Raw genomic sequence first — 18,030 nt, 5'->3', positions numbered from 1 at the left:
ATGAGGAAGAACTTCTTTATGGTTTGGGTGACAGAGCACTGGAACAGGCTGCCCAGAGAGGTTGTGAAGTCTCCTTCTTTGGAGATATTCAAAACCCACCTGGATGCCATCCTCTGTAACATGCTCTAGGTGACCCTGCTTGAGCAGGGGGATTGGACTAGATGATCTCTGGAGGTCCCTTCCAACCTCAACCATTCCGTGATTCTGTGAACATGCATGTTTCAGAGGATAAACCACTAAATATGAAATAAAATGGCCAGTTGTTTCTTTACAAATAAAAAAAAGCTTGCCCTTCCTTTATGTATTACTTATTACTAAAATGATCATTTCCCTACTGCTTTGCAGCAAAGACGCTAATACTGCCACACTCAAAGAATTAAAAATGAATAAGGCAGATGAAAGCATTTGACCTGTTCTCAGTGGAACATTTGGGAGAAAAATGCTTTTCACAGAATGGAGTCAGGCATACATGATTTTAATTTATTTAACAGTATCATCATGAGATTCAGGCATCTCCCCTTGCAAGAAACTCTCATTATCAGAGACTAAAAGGTTATCAACAGGAGCAATAAAAGACTTTTGTAATTCTTAGGTATGATGATTAACTACCCAACCCAGCATAGCAAAAAAACAGGCTGGTCTCATTTATTTTGCTGCTACAGTACAGGGAAATGCACATACCATATTACCAAACAACAACAGCACTTCTAAAATGTATTCTCAGGGAAAAAATAAAACACATACACTCATTTTCCCCACGGCCACTGTCACAACCAAATGACTGAGACATGGGGATATTGCAATACATTAATGAAGATGCTCCCTTTTGGCTTTCAAACATTATAACACCTCATAGCTACGCTAAAATCAGGGCTTGGAACCCAGTTCAGAGCTGTGTACACAGAACTGCACTTAAACATTGCTCTTGACTAATCAGAGCAAGCTTGTACAGACTACTAGAGTACTTTCCATAGCTCCAGAAAAAACTGTTAAGTAGAACCACGAGCTCTTCCCAGCTACTGCTGGGCTCCTCCCCTTCTCCCTAGAAATAATCACTCCCCTCCTGCCATGAGGTGTCAGAGCGGTGGCAATATGCATGCAACAGGCAAATCAGACTCCCTGCCGTAAATCCTCTCAGGCAAACCAAGCAATTTGCTGTCAGAAAATGAAGCAGCAAGCATCTTACAGAGGAGAAAAACACAGTTGTAAAGAGGAACTGGCATTACCTTTGACTTAAGTCAGTCCTTCACACTGGAGCTGCAGGTTGTCAGTGATTATTCCTGACAGCAAAGTGCACAGAGCAAAACTACTGCTTAGCCCACAGTGAATGCATGCAAAGTTCCCTCCCACAAAGCACAGCTGTGTTTTCTTCTTTTGCTCTTTTTATTTTTTATTTTTACTGGGAGAGAGTACAATCATCACTGTATAAATAGAAATGGTTGCACTTGCTCCTTTCACTGAAATCTCTGGGACATTCAACTGTATCAAAAATCTCTGCCTAGTTTGTGACTGTCCGAATAACAGGCACCCATTCGGGTGCTGGATGAAAGGTGCAGATACTCACACTCATACTCAGATCGGTAATGCAATGCAGGGACAGAACTTATGGAGTCTCTGAGCTCACTTTCTGTCTCATTTACTAGCTTTCTGTTAATGACCATTGACAAGTCAGTTTGCAGAGGGAAGACAGGGTGAAAACAGGTACCAGCTAAAGCAGAAATTTTAAATTAGCCTGCATGGAGGGGAATGTCTCTGAGAAAATGATGGGTATGAGAAATATAGTGAAACTACTCTTATAAAAACATTGTGCTGAGGATCTGTAAGGAAGACAGAAAAAGACCCCTTTGACACATTCTCTGGTTGAAGATTAGCCCAATACTAAGTAATTACATATGAAATAATTAAATGATATACTAAGAACACAACAAAATAATACAATCAACACATTAAATAATGTATGAATGCATAATATATTCAGAATGAAAAGAAAAAAGTTTTCCCAAGAAGTCTGACCTACTGTCTCCCTGAGGCTCTACAAAGAGATCATAACGACACATATTGAAAAGAGCCCTGCACTGTCCCTGACCAACATTTTCCCTAGACGAAGCGGTAGATGGGCAGTTCAACAGCAGAGTGTAACCCAAGCAGCACTGCTTATTACCTTAGATCCAGTACTGGATCTGGTCATTTAGTGTGACTGCTGTACTTCTGGACCCAAGCTGGGATCTCCACACAGCTTGTATTGTACAAGATAGACCTACCAGCTCCACACAGCACTTAGCTGAAGGTCTCTACACCCAAAAACTTTGATGTTCACTCCAGCCTTTCAGTTCCTATGTTTAACACGGCCTAGGGATTTACAGAACCAGTGTCATTCACCTCCTAAAGAAGATTCCAATCCAGCTTTTCATAAATAACTAGAGAAAACTTCTTGGGCTTCTGAAGTGAAAGGAAATGTCGATCCAGTAGAGAAAAACCTGAAAAGTTTGCAACCCACTTTGCCAGAGGAAGGCTTTAAATAGAAGATCCAGCTAAAGAGCAACATTCTCAATACTGCTTGCCCACCTAATGCCGTATCACTGAAACAAGGGACAAGCCTCCCACTAACTCCAGTGTTACTGCATCCAGGCATGGATACATCACTCGATTTTGCTTTAAAAGCACAGCCTGTGAAAGTTACTGTAAATATCACTATGGAGAAATGTAGTATTTATTTTTGTCTATCATTGCAGCACAAAGCAAAGCAAACAAGATTTAGCATTAAACTGAGTTTCAATACAGAAAGTAATAGCGTTACTACAGAGGATTTTCATAAGCTCATGACATAATTCATTTAAAAAAAAATTACTCATTTTCATGAAGTGTCCTGTACAAAAACTGTAGACTCTTACGCAGATCTCTTTCACATTTCTTATCACGTTCTGTGTTAAACTATTTCATGCATTAATACTCATACAGACCAAAAATTGAAACTGACTACGGTCCAACATTTATCTCTCATGCACAGTTTTCATCAAGTTTTGAAAAGGTTGCAAAGCAAAGTTAAGAAAGAAATACTAAAGATAAAGAAAGAAGTATAAGAAAACAAAACATGTAAAGACAGAGTCTTTTAGGAATTTATTAATGTAATTGCATAGGTAGGAAAATTAGCTATTGGTGAAATTTGTAACTTTCTACACAGAAAATGGAAAAGGGCCAATGTTTTGCTAATCAGTGACTACAATAACCATTTTGGAAGTGCATGTACTCAGCTAATTGTATATTTTCACCTGCTTGGAACAGCTACATTGTAGCTGACTGGTTGGGTCGAGTTAAAAAAAACAGTTAAGGGGATGTGGCTGCCAAAAGATGAACAGATTCTAAATACCAAGGAAATAGCACTCATGCTTTTCTTCATATTGAACATTTTTCTGCTCATCTAAGCCTTTTAAAACCCTTTAATAGTCCTCTTAATATAGTAGCAAATAGACCCAAATATGCTGCATGTCCAACCCAGGTTTTATTCACACCTTATCTGTTTTTTTTTATTATTATTTTTCTATTTTCAGTAATACATCACCTTTGCATTCATGACCCTCTGGAGCCCAGACAATTCACAGCTAATCACTGAACTGGGCAAGCTATTGTAACAGGCTTAACAAGCTCTACCTCTCAATCTTGCATTAAGATTACCTCAGAATAATTACACCTGGAGATAAGCAATGAAGATCATATTAGGCTAAGGCAAAGCAAAGATCCAGCTAAGTGTAAATCAATTACAGCTGAAAATAGAGGAAAGGGGACAGAGCTATTACAAGACTGTTGCTGTTATTTATGGAGCGGCAGTGGAGAATTCAAACAATTTCTTATACTTACAATAGCTGTTGGAGTTGAAGCCAGCACACAGTAGAGCACAAGGGGTGAAATGAAGCTCTCATCCTCCGTTCCAGGGTACGGTTTCATCAAATTGCCATCCTGACAGAAGAAACCTTGGATATGCACTTGAAAAGTATCGGTGCACTCGAAGTAGTAGGCAAGCAGAACAGTCCCAGCCATGATGACAAGCTGAAAATACAGCATGGTGACACAGAGGCATTAGTTGCTTTTTTTAACAGATGCAGCTATGCCTTCAAGCTACTCTAGTCCCGCAGACCATCCTCCCTTCATCATCACCCCGACAGTCCTTGCAACGCTGGTGTGTGTGTGTGTGTGTGTGTGTGCATGTGCGTCTCTGCGTGCCCGCTTTGCAACATCTGTTACATAAACCTTTTGGCAAACGACACTAATGAATGTTTCAGATAGGAACGGGTCCTTAACGCAGCTTGTAGAGGGACGGGAGCTTTGACAGCTACTTCGTCAAAGGGCATGTGAGTGCCAACAGCAGCAACGATCAATGGAAACTAGCAGGATGAGGGGCAGCACTGTGAGAGCTGACAGTGACAAGCTAAAACCTGTGCACAGCGGTAGGCAGCTGGAAAGGATTGTTGCACGGGATAAATGAAGCTAAAGCCAAAATGCTTCCTCGCTGCAGCTGCAAGCCCGCAACGGGGAACCTGCATGCTCTGCTCATCTAGAAGAGCCGTCGGTGGGTCAGATGAAGCATTCACCAGATCTGACAGATCCAGAGGGAAATCTGACTCCTGCCGCTCACCTTTCCTTTCAACTGCAACTTACCAGGAAAGCTTTAGAAGTCTACTCAGAAATCCTGTCCCCCCAGACAACTGGTTTGGGCTACTTCGCGTTGTCTGGCTACCCCACTCCATCACAACCACTTTTGGAAAAGGCTCTGGCTCGAGTCTGGATCATCATCTTTACACATATAAACTACAAGGAGCCTTTCTTTTTCTCTTTTTGTTAATTTACTGCTGACTAACAGGGCTGCTTGGAAAATCTCAACTATCAACATTTCTGTGCATATTCAGAGTTATTCTGTATAAGCTGTGTCAGTGTCTGTGTCAGCTTCCCAACACATCTCAAAACAACCTCACCAGGGCTGTCACTAAACCTAACCTCTGAAAATTAAGTGGATATGATAGTTCATTGTTCTTGTTCCCTCTCTGCCAGATTGCAAAAGAAATCTCATGTCAAAATCTTCAACGCTGACAAAAACAGCAATATTGATCTGGATATTATGACAATTCCAGGGTTGGATACAGAGTGGTCTTTATAGAGAGGAGCACCACTTACCACTAGTACCAGAGTTGACACATATATGGGTTATTTTAACATGCCTTAGGGAAAAAAAAAAAAAGGGCAAAAAAAACCAATAAAAACAAAAGTGAAGGAACAAACACCAAAGTGGCTTGTTTGCACCATTTTGTCTCCAAGATACCTGCATCAAATCTGTGTTGCTCTGAGATTATTATAAGAACAGGCCTTTAACAAATAATTTTGTCAACTTGTTCTCAAAGATAGACTTACAAGCTATCCATGCACTCCTCAGGCCTAACCTTGCATGTAACACTGATGCACAGGTCATGGTATCTTTGGGCACGTGTTGGACCAAAATTAAGACAAAACCCAACCAACCAATCAACCAACCAGCCAACTGAACAGACGTTCAGTTGAACATGAGTGAAAGTAGATCCCAGAATACCAGAATGGTTGAGGTTGGAAGGCATTTCTGGAGGTCACCTGGTCCCACATCCTGCTCAAGCAGGACCACCTACAGCAGGCTGTCCAGGACCATGTCCAGACAGATTTTGAAGATCTCCACAGAGGAAGACTCTACCACCATTCTGAGCAGCTTTTATGATAGATTAAAGCAGACCAAACTGAATCCAAAATTGAAGATTTCTGAACCCTCCCCATTCAAAGCTAATAATATCATTTTGTAACCAGACTCTGAGGTCCACAGATTAATCCCTCACCTGTAAAATACAACCTGGATTGTTTAGTGTTTTTAGCCCAATCAATTACCTGTATGGATTCAAACATCAGCTTCTGTTGATTACAGAATTACGGTACCAACTGAAATTTACATAGACAAAGTACACAGCATTTTTTAGAAGCTCAAACAAGTATTAATCCACATAATTATTTCCCCCAAACATGCATATTCTTTCTTTCTCCCACCCTGATTTAGAGAATGAATTTAATATATAAAATGTTAATCAAACATTTGTTTTCTCATGATTTTTGCTTCCTTCTGATGATTCAGTAACTTTAAGACCCTAAACTCTGAAATCTACCACCCTGTAGTGAATTGCAGCTATGCTGACCCTGTACAGTCAGTACATGGTGGCTTCTCCCCTGCTCCTTCCCTCTCACGCTTCTCCTGTGTCCTGCTGTGGGTCTACTGGAGATGGCTGTAACTGGATGGAGAATCAAAAGATTTAGTCTGTGTATTTTTTCCTGTGCAATATCTACCTCTAAAGGTGTGTAAGCAAGTGTATTTTCTTACTTCATCAGGATTATACAATAATAGATTTAGAATGACCTGCTTTGAGTATTTCACATCTAAAATGTGTACCTGAAGAAGTCCTTCATTTGTTCAGCTTTCACTATTTATCCTGTTATTTTCAAGACACAATAACTCCCTCAGTGGATTATTTTTTTTACAAATGTAAAGCAAGGTGCTATTAATTACGAATTTCCCAGAGACCTTTACATCATCCTGGTTGAGTCAGTGAGATTTCCTATAAACAAACACATTTGTGTAATTAAGGGCCTAGAAGACATAAATTTACCTCCCCGTGCAGCTATAGATTTCCTTACCAACCTTGGGCAACTCAGTTTTATAAATTAACACGAGAGGAAGGCAATGACACTATCACTACTATACCTGACATAGACATAAACGCAGATTACAGAATGCCTGGACGTAGAGGTACTGAAGCTCAGTTCCAGCAGTGTCAGTAATAAGCTGACCCATCCCTCCTATTCCAAACACACCTCCAGACATGCTTTAGGTTGCCAGCCCCAGCTAGCGTGAAAGGAGACAGTACTATAAGAGACAGGCCAACAGGGGCTGCTTTTCCCCTTGTCAATGGGAAAGGGAGAAAACAGACACTGAAGTTATACCCTTCTTTGGGTGCCACAGGAAACAATCCTTTTCAATATTTATTTATTTATTTTTATTTTTTGTTTATCCCCAAAGCACTCTCTAGCCAGCAGTTGTACAACTGACTCTGACCTTCCCAGGGCCAAGTATTGCCTCAGTGCTGCATGAAAACACTGCTTGCATATAAAACACAGCTCTAGTCTGACTTATGTCAATACTGACCTACAACACAGACACCTCAGTAATAAATCAAATCCTGGTCACACTTCAGTTTGTGTGTGTGTTTTGGCCTTTTGAGAAAAAAACAAAACCAAAACACATATAATCTGAAAAAAAAAAAAAAAAAAAAAAGAAAAGAAAAAGATTGTAATCCTGAGAACAGCAGATCCTGTAGGTATTCCCAACATTTTAGAGAAATAGCAACAGCAGAGCAGCAGAAATTAGACCTTCAGTTCAACAGACCCTTCCACAGACCCACTATGACAAGGGATGATGTGAGGTACAGAAAGGACACATCAGTTATTACAATGAATGTGGGTAATCTTTTGCTGGACATAGAGTCAGTGAAGTCCCGACCATGTGTGTGGCATGTTCCTGTGCTTCATGTTGAGTATTCACTGCTGTCAGAAGCTTCTCAGCAAAAAGCACACTTTCCCTTTCCCTTTCCCTTTCCCTTTCCCTTTCCCTTTCCCTTTCCCTTTCCCTTTCCCTTTCCCTTTCCCTTTCCCTTTCCCTTTCCCTTTCCCTTTCCCTTTCCCTTTCCCTTTCCCTTTCCCTTTCCCTTTCCCTTTCCCTTTCCCTTTCCCTTTCCTCTTTTCCTTTTTATTTCCCTTTTCTGTTCTGCTTGGTGAAAATTTCATGGTTATTTCTAGTGGCAGGAGTGACTTTTATTTATTATTATTATTATTATTTAATTCTGTTTTACTAGTCACTGATGCCTAAATCAGCTTCAGTCACCCACTCTTTTTCAATTTTTAAAGCTAGGACCTAAAATGACAAATGCAGAAATCCCTGATATTTGTAGTCACAGTCAGGTTGTAGCGGATAACTTTCCCTTTTCTCATTATTTTAAGTTTTAGAGTCTTTGAATGAAGTGTTGAAGAAGAGCAGGTAGGCTGACAAGATAAAGGTACAGAATGTCTAGTTACATAATTCAGAAAACACAGTGCAGTTTAGCACTGACATTTTGCAGACATTACTTATCAATCCTTATTGATACATTTCCTTGATTTTATTTGGGAAAAAAAAATAAAAATGCTCAGTAATTCAGCTTAGAAAAGCAGTGAATGAATAGAATTGTCTAAGGTGCTTAATGGCCTTCATTACCACGGTATTTAAGCACATCATAATCCTTAATGTTTATCATCACTACTCCATTGTAAGATAAGAAAATGCTCTTATCACCATTTTACAGAGAGGGGACAAAAGCAGGAGGAGATAAAATGACTGCCCTTAGGTCACAGTAGAAGCTGTGGCATAGTCAAGATTTATCTTTCTGCAGGACTAGATTTTTCTGGTTTAGTCAATAGTCTGCACATGAAAAAGCTCGATGATGTATGCTCAGATCCTGATTCTGCAGAAGCTCACCACGATGCAGTTAACAATACACACCACATGTCTGATCCAGCCCCATTAAAAAACTCCAGTTTGACTTTAGATTAGGCTTGACAACATGGATTCACACAACTGCTTTGTGTTTCTTCCTCAAAGCCAGCTTTTTAAATGGATTAATTCTGTAGTACCTCATTCAACACCTGTCCCTCACAACACCATTAAATTCTGTACCTCTAAAAGCCTGCAATGATTCTGTGCTTGCAGACCTTCCCATCACAGCACTTATTCCTCTTTAAATTGTGGGGGTTCTATGCAATCAAAAAATTACATTCTTAAATGTCCAAGAAATATGAAGGAAAGCTTGCAGTCTTCTTTGGGCAATCAGTAATTATTTGGTGCAGGTGCTAAACATGTATTAGTGTAAGAGTGTGTCCTAAGTATAGGGAAACAGCATCTTCAATGTAAGAAGTGTGATTCAGGCACATTAATCCCAGGGATATTGCGATACATCCAGAAATCGTCCCCTTCACCCTAATACTGTGACGGTACAATTCGGAGACCACTGAAAAAACAAACAAACAAACAAAAAACTATTGCAATACCTGACAGTGGGACTCAAGCCCCCAACTTGGTAAACTTTCGTCATTTACTGCAATCTCTTAATCACAGCTGGAAACCTTCATAGGAGTAGCACCTTTTTTGTACTGCTGTCAACACCAGAGAGGCCACCACTTTGCAACCAAGAAAGCAAGAGGCTAACTCCATTTGGGAAACGGATGTAAAGCTATAAAAGACAGAGACTAACGGAAAGAGACAGTTGACAGCAGGAGGCAGAGCTTTTTCATCAGCCTACCCTGAAGAATCCCTAGAGCTCTTAATAAGAGATCAAGAAATTGAGTGAGAAAAGGAAGTGGCTGTAAAAATTTCTCATATACTCTATAGCCGTACAATCCTGTAAGACAAGCATACAGCCACTGGAAAATCTACTTCTGTTGTGCGTACTGAGATACTTTGTCACTTGTATAAATCATGTAAATGAACACAAAAAAAATAAAAACCCTGTTGTTCACATTTGGATATGAATAGGTAAATTCTTTCAGCTTATCAGTCTTCCCACATGTTACTGATAACATATCTTACAATGCCTTTAATGTGCATGACTGAAAATTGGAAAATTGTTCTTGCACATAAATGACACATAAAAGACCACATTTTTATTCCTGCTGAAAGAAGCCTTTCAAACTTTGTATGAGATGTTCCTTAGTGGATAGTCAATCACATAACTATTGATACTCTTGCTCAGTTTATTTGTTTCTAGCAAGCTTCTGTGGTTTTCAGTTTATAAACCAAAACTTGCAATATTATGAATAGAGCACCACAAACATGCCTAAGTGCTTTCAACTGTGGACACATGCTGTGGCTCACCCACAGCAGGAAAAGGTTCCAGCCTTTTTAAGCAGACTTCCATCTCCCCTTCCGAACGAGCTCTAGTGACCAATTGCTACACAAAGCCCGAAAAATCTTGTTGTGCTCTTTTAAGTCAGCTGGTAAAAGCACATAATTCCCAGAATAGACACACTGGGTCATCTGGCAGACACAGTGTATGTATGCCGTGAAAACACAGGTTAACTATGTATAGCACTCCCGTGTTACTGCTGGAAGGAATTGTTAGGAGTGTTATTGCTCTCTACTGGACAGCAACAGTAATGTTCAGCTGTGTGTCCTAGACCTGGGAGCTCTCGTCCTGCTGCTGCAGTAGAGGGGTGTTAGAAGCACAGACAACTGGAAACAATCACATGCATCATGAAGCTTCCGGACACACTTTCACACTTCTATAAAAACAGAGCAAGCCTCCATCTAAGAATTACTGAGACCGTATCCTGAAGTATCCTGATTACAGTGAAGCCTCAGAAACTCATGCTGGTGCTGGGGTCAAGAATTTTCTTTTAAGTGCTGCCTGTATTTATATGTGGCCAATTGATATCTACTTAATAAATCATCCTTCATCTGATACAGATTTCGTACCTCTGGTGTTTGTGCCTGAAAAAAAACCACAATATCTCATCAGTACAACATTGTTATCTTAAATAATCTAGCCTCCTTTAAATACTGTCAAAAGAATTGGGTTTGTGTTACTACATGACAATTTTACTTAAACAATTACTTTGACAAGTGTTTTCATGGTATGTCTCTGGACATTCTTGCAGGACTCCTGAAACTGACTGTAATCCTGACTGCAACTCAAATAAACTTATATAAACCCTGACTGTACCTGTAAATAAGCGGATCCAATTTTCCATGTTGTAGATGGTAAAGTGGTAAGAAAAGAGTTAAACAGCTCCCCTCAGAAAAGCCTGTCCTTACACATAACAAAGAAGATGGAGACAACAATTAATTAGAAGTCCATCTGATCCAGATGTGCTAGTAGCTAAAAGGCCTATTCTCCCACTGAGGTGTGAGGGTAATAGGTACATATCTCCCATTAGCATTAATGGGAGTTAGCAGCCTGAATTCTTCAGGGATCAACAAGAGCCTCTACAGCAGTTCGTTAAGCATCTGTTCTATACCCTTTTATCACAAATGACATGCTTTAAAAGTTTTCACCTTGGTACTTCTACAGCACACCCACGTCTGCAGAAAGAGGAAGAGTGTATCAGAACAGTAAAAGCTCTCATCATCTCTGACCACAGTGAGTGGATGGCAAGGACCTGGATGACTGTGCAATCTTTTACGCTGCAAAGAGACTGACTGGATGGAGCAAATCATCTCTACTGTTCATAAAAATATCAAAAAGTAAAGTCACAGCTGCTAGAGGAATGTATCGCGAAAAAATACTTTACTTGGAGGCAGAAAGACGAATAACCTACATTGGAATTCCACCTAGTATTAAACATCTCCAAGTGAACGGTTTCATTATGCAGAATAGCCACATATTTTATGCTGTGTCAGAATAAATATTAAACCAGTGATCTTTCAGAGCTGCCATTCCTCTGAAGCGTTTTCAGTCCCTCACCTGACATAACTGACTTCGCAGTCAGTTTTCTTAAGGAACTGAGGCACACAAGTCACGATGTTCTGAGAGCAGCCAAATTCAGGGCATGGCTTTTTTACGGGAGTTTTATGTCCAGTCAGCATGGTGACACAAGCTGGGAAGCAGCTCAGAGAGAGTGCTAAAAGCACCCAAAGGCCTTTGAAACTGGGGCTGTATAGAAAACAGACTGGTCTCTGCAGAGCTTCTTGTTCATTTCAAGAATTAATTGCATTTTATACAATTTTGGCAATCAAGTTTGGACTAGCTGTAGCTTATAAGGCTGAAGAAGACATTCATATACAAAAAAAAAAGGGTTTTACATATTTCAAAGGCATTTGTTTCAGGAAAAGAAGTATTGCGAGATTAGCATGGCTTCTGAAAACACTGACACATGGTTAAAAACAATCCCAGCTTCCTTTTTATAGCACAGTCCTTGAAGAATTTCTGTCCCTTTACACTACAGAAACTTGAACTTACCTAAGAGTTCATCTGTATACAGAAGCCGGATTTCTCCAAACCTAGCTGTGTAGTTAAAATGGTACAGAACTCTAATGGCAATGCAAACATAACGATGCTGTAAATGGAATAATTTTTCGTTCGAAGAAAATCAATTGAGCCTCAACATGAGGCAGCTTGATTATCAGGTGTAACTCATTCCATTCTACACACTGCTCCAAGTCCCCATTTAAAGCAAGCTTTCAGTTTTTTAATTTCTAGACCCTTATATTTTGCCAGTGATTCCCTTGTAATAAATTTAAGCCTACTTCGTCAGGTGACCGCAACCTATAGATCACAGGCTGAAACTGTCAGCTTAAAGGGAGGAGGAAAGCCTACCAACATGTTGTGCTGTGTATTTTAATAGTATAATAGCTTTTATGAGGCCAAGCTCTGAACATGAATATAAACTAAGCCCACAGAACCAAGTATTCTTCCATTTGCTGATGTAACAGGTAGGGTAGCAATAAGTAGAGACACTGGGTCCAGTGTGTTGGAAGGCTGATGCAGAGCTTTCAGATTTCTGAACTCCAGTTGCACGGGCCCACTACATCTGTAATCCTCAGATACTCCTATTAATAAAAAGCACATTATTCTTCTGACATTTTTGTTTTCAAAGGTAATAATTCTCCATATTGACACAAAACTGTAACCTGCATATGATTGTCAGTATTATTTTCAATTTCTACTACAGATGGATTTGCTTGTAATGGCTTTTGTTTCTGTTTGATACTTTTGGGACCACTAAGAAAACAGGAGGAAGATCACCTTAAGATTCATGGCACTACTGGGAATTCCTATAGGTATTGCAGCAGTAGATGGAAACGTAGGGGCTGTTGCAGGAGCAGGGAGAAGAGCTTGGAAAACATCACCACTCTTCTGAAGGAATAACAACAACATGCTGTGAACAACCATGGTGCCTCCTTGGCTATCTGCCCTGTCAGACTGCTAACAAGGACATGAGAGCATGTTCTAACGTCTGGGATAATTCCTCTGATACCAGCTCTGAAGGTGTGTAACCTTGTGACGAGACAAGGACATGCATCAAATGAATGCATGACATGATACTGCCCTGTCAAAAAAAATCAGAATCAACACATTTTCCTAGATCCACTGTCTTGATCAACTAAGAAAGATAAGTAACATCAATAATAGCTTGCCCTCCTCTCTCTATCCTACATACCTTACTTTTTCAGCACAATTCTTGTTCATGGTGGAGAAAATTCAAGAGATTGACATATCCTGTTTCTAATCCTGGGTTGATGGCTATTGGCCGCAGAAGAAATACATGTGCAAGCATTTGTCATCTCATGCTGCGGTTGTCCAAGAAGCACCTACCTGCTTCTGACCCAACAGTTGGCAAATTATTCTGTCCTGTTGTTTTTTAATTCCTTTTCTCACTTGCAATTTGTAACCATTGGCTTTGTAACAAAAAGGCATGATAATTCAAACAATATAAAAATGTTTTCTCAAACAATAAAGGAGACTTCTTTATAGATCCACCATACTGTTTACTGAGGACACTGGTGATGGTGATGCTAACTTGCCTGTTAAGAGCCGTTGAAAAGAAGCACGGATGTTGTAGGCCCAACGTTCAGCTGCCCTATTTGTTTTTTATGTTGAGGTAAGCGTAATGTGGGTACTTCCCAGCCAGTCCTCCTTTCTTCTCAACTCTTTGTGTTAACGGCTGAGTGCAAGATGGTGTAGACATCTATGTAACTCCAGGTCTGCTCTTGCAGCTATTGTGTAGTAATTGAATCCACAGATGTATCGAATTTATGTGGCAAGGTTTTGGTAGTTAGATAGGAGCCAGATCCAGCTGACTCCAAAAGGACCTGCTGCTGGCCAGGGCAGAACCAGTGAGCAATGCTGGTTGGGCCTCTGAGAGAGTGGATTTAAGGAATGACCAGAGCTGCAGCCCGTGGAGGAGCCCCCGGTGGAGCAGGTGGATGTGGCCTGGAGGAGGCTGCGGCCCATGGAGAGCCCCCGCAGGAGCAGGCCCCGGGCCGGAGCTGCAGCCCGTGGAGAGGAGCCCACGCAGGAGCAGGGGGTCTGGGGGGAGCTGCCGCCCACCCGTGGGGGACCCGTGCTGGAGCAGTTTGCTCCTGGGGGATGGACCCCGTGGTACGGAGCCGTGTGGGAGCAGTTCTTGAAGAGCTTCTGCCTGTGGGCAGCCCCCGCAGGCTCAGTTCGGGAAGGACGGCATCCCGTGGGAGGGACCCCACGGGGAGCAGGGGCAGAGAGGGACCGTGAGGGAGCGGTGGAGACAAAGCGTCAGGGACTGACCGCAGCCCCCATTCCCTGTTCCCCTGTGCTGCTTGGGGGGAGGAGGTGTGAGAGGGTGGATGGGGGGAAGGTGATTTTAGTTTTCTTTTAGTTCTTACTGATCTAGTTTGTTATTAACTGTCAAGAATATACATTAATATTCCCTACACTGAATCTATTTTGCCTGTGATGGTAATTGGTGTTTGATTTCCCTTTCCTTATCTCAACCCACAAGGGTTTTTTTCATTGTATTTTTTCCCCTTGTTCTTCTGAGGAGGGGAGATGAGAGAGTGGCCTGGTGGTGCAGAGCTGCCTACAGGTGTTAAGCCACCACAACAGGCTGACACATGATATGCATCAGATCCAGTACCAGATCCAGAGAAGTTTGGGTTTGGATAACAATCCAAAGGCTGAGACACCATAGTGCAATGGTAAGGCAGGGACACCATAGTGCAGTGCTCCACAGTCTTCTCTCATTGATAAAAATCAGTGCTTTAATGCTACAAAATTTACTGGCCTTTTCCCACACATTCTTATTTATTAATATCCCCATACTGTTCCACACTAGTAAAAGTGTACCACATGTGTGACAGTGCTGCATGAAATGCTCACGTGGCTGTGTGCTGCAGCGGGCTTTTCCCCATCATGATCTCCCTGAATTCCTGTTGGAAGAGAAAAATGCACAAACCTCTGCATTCATATGGCACTGTGTGTGCAAGCTATTGGCAATGACCGGGAGCAGAACTTGCATGGGCAGGTACCAGTTTTCCTGTGGACTACCTGAGGGACAGGGCCAGGACAGGGGTACCAGGACTGCCTCAGCCCCATCCCAGCTCAGCTTTCGGCTGGAGGCTCGTGGAGACAGTACTTCATCTTGTAGCATCCCGACTGTTTTCACTGCATTCACCACACTCCTGACGAGCTGGGGTGCCTTTGGAAAGCCTCTTTATACGATCCCTACGTGTGAAAGGCTGTGCTCGCTCCTCTCTCATGCCTGAAAAGGACAGCAGAGGTTTCCTCACTCTCTTCAGAGGGAATGTCACAGAGGGGTGGATGTCCCTACAAGCTTTAGTTGATCAGCCGAAGTGATGGACACTTGCGCAAGATTTTATGCACCTCAGACAGGCAGGGAGACGAATGAGCCAACAGTTAAGGCTCAGCACCGCAGGCATTGCTGCAAACTGGAAGAAACACAGCGGTGTTCTTTTAATCACTAACGGTGGAGGAAAAGCACTTCCCCCTGTGGCTTAGAGAGGGAGGGAATGAATCCCCGGCTATTTTATGGAATCATGTAATGCCCGTGTTGCCAAATGCAACAGAGTCTGTAAAAATCAATACTAATGATATCTTTTCCTAGCTAGAAGATAGATAATAAATGCCATGAAAAGAGCTATCATTTAGCTCCCTGGAGTTTAACCCTGAATGGCAATACATCTTGCAATTTCTTGATTTTGGCAAGCTATATTTCATTATAATAATCTGCTTACTTCATGGAATTTTAAAGGTACCTTTTCTCCTTTAAGATTTATTTCCTGTGTAGCCATGCTACTTCACTGTGTCTTTTTTACTAAACAAACAGTAGAAAAGGTTTGTGTATGTAAATTATAAAGACATTTTTGTTACTGTTTTTCACAGCACAGGCTTCATTATAAAGCAGACTTAAAAGTAATCTGAGTTATTTAAGCTGAATGCAGTTTTGGTAGGATATATGCTAGATTTTTTTTTTTTTTAATTTAAGAAAAGTCTTGATATACAGTACAGTTAAATACTGAACATGATGTACCCCTGCTTCTCCTTAAATCCAAAGTAGATTTTCAAAGGCTTATCAGCAGGGGGCATTAATGTGACATTAAATTCCAAATGCCAAACTAACAAACAACTCTTCATCTTGTGTAGTATTTTATGTTTTTACTAAGTTAGGTTTCTCCTCTGTATTTTTCACAATACTATTTTTATTTTTAAAAAAGTGTAGCTGCAATTCCAAGTCATTTACTGACACTGGTAATCTGTTTAACAACCTACTGTAGGTTTTATCCTCATGGCAAAAAAAAAGTCTTTGTCATAGTTTTATGCAGTTTAGAGGAGGAAAACCTGATTTTATGACCACTAAACATATAGAAAGCATTTTCAAAAGGGAATATGCAGTAGAAAAAGTCAGTGGGTTTGACATATGCAGAGATTACATAGTCATGAGCATTGGTTAGTCCTTGACATCCTTGACATGTGTTGTCATACACATTTGAGGAAATGACTGACAACAGCCCAGTTTCTTAGGCTTGCACTCTGACAGAAGCTACAGACCTGGAGAAGCGATGTATTTCTGTAAGGCAATTTTTAAACAGCACCATTTTCCCCTTGGAGTGCCCATTTTACTCTCCACTGACTACAGAGGGAAAAGAAACCACACTGATAATTTAATTGAACAGCTACAGAAAATGAATCTAGGTGCTCATGTTAACAGGATTTTATCTTGCTTCTTTTCCCACACTAAGAAACAACACAAAGAATATACCTTTTTCCCCAAATCTTATAGGAGATAATTCACAAAGCTGCTTTGTAGAATGGCAGTCTAGCAGTGAACTTATGACTGAAATGTCCAAAGTTAAAAAGGAAAAGATAACTGGGGCATTGGCTCTGTTCACTGGTCCTTCACTCCAGGTTGATCCTTATTCCAGAGCACTGTGATCTAGTTCTTGCTTTGTTTACATTACCTACTGTTAGTGTAAAGTTATTGAATCTTGCCTGATCTTCCTGTATTAAACTCTATGCATCTTTTATAATAATCCACAGTATGTCCATATACATAGTGTAAGGAACCAGTAATTTAAAATTTTAACGTGAATTACACTCTTTGGGCTAAACACAGAAATCTTTTTCTCCACAATAATAAGCAAGAAGTTTAGCCGATGTTTTTAAATGGAAGTTGAGATTGTCACATCATCGCCTGAGTGGAAATTTTAAGAAAAAAATAAAGAAGATATTTAAATACACAGTAACACTGGGACTTTAAGCAACATTCAGATGACACCCACATCAGCAATGCGTTCATGCAGGCTGCTTTCTTTGTTAGGCCAAAACATAGTTTTTTAATAGTGAAAGTGTTCCTCAAACAGTTGTAAAAACAAAGGCCTTCTGGACTATGTGAAAATTAAAATTCCTCTCTTAGCAAAACTTGATGTTTATACTGTAATTTTCCTTTAAAACCTCAGAAACATGGAGTAATGTTGGGTCTGATAGCCCTCCTGATAAATGTCAGGAGGTTTACAGAAGCAAAGAGACATGAGAATTAAACTTCCATCTGTCAAAAGGGACAATATATCACATTTTTCTTTTTCTTTTTTGTACATGAAGAATGTTATCACTACTACTAAGTATTATACTACTAAGTATTAGTAAAATCTCTGAACCCCAAGTCTGTAATATGTATATTCCCTCAAGCAGGTCCCATGAGGCTTTTCAGCAGGTGGCATTAATGCTCCATCCAATTCCGAATGGCACACAGCCAGAAAACTGCTGCTTCCAGCAATTAGCACCTTAAAATGATCAACAAACTATGGCAGAGAGTAAGTACTTTTCTTAGGAGAAAAAGCTTGTGTTAAAATGGCATCTGTTCTAAATTTTATTTTATTTTATTTTATTTTATTTTAATTTTATTATTTTATTGTTTTATTTAGCAGCAGAAGCAGAACATAGATGTATTTTG

General features: G+C 40.5%; 1 protein-coding gene across 7 annotated transcripts in view; it reads right to left on the bottom strand.

Moving 5' to 3' along the window:
• Positions 1-18,030, bottom strand: part of PLPPR1 (phospholipid phosphatase related 1) — a 132,592-nt gene that overhangs the window by 31,186 nt on the left and 83,376 nt on the right. For all 7 annotated transcript variants that reach the window (XM_080573377.1, XM_080573373.1, XM_080573379.1 and 4 more), the window contains one exon: positions 3,856-4,044. In XM_080573377.1, coding sequence (XP_080429503.1) covers positions 3,856-4,044 — 189 coding nt within the window. The remainder of the gene's footprint in view (positions 1-3,855; positions 4,045-18,030) is intronic.

This window comes from Anser brachyrhynchus (assembly GCF_964034855.1).
Source record: "Anser brachyrhynchus genome assembly, chromosome: Z".
In the NCBI taxonomy this organism is placed as follows: Eukaryota; Metazoa; Chordata; class Aves; order Anseriformes; family Anatidae; genus Anser; species Anser brachyrhynchus.
Note: the sequence above shows the minus strand (reverse complement) of the source record. Positions and strands in the feature narration are given on the sequence as shown.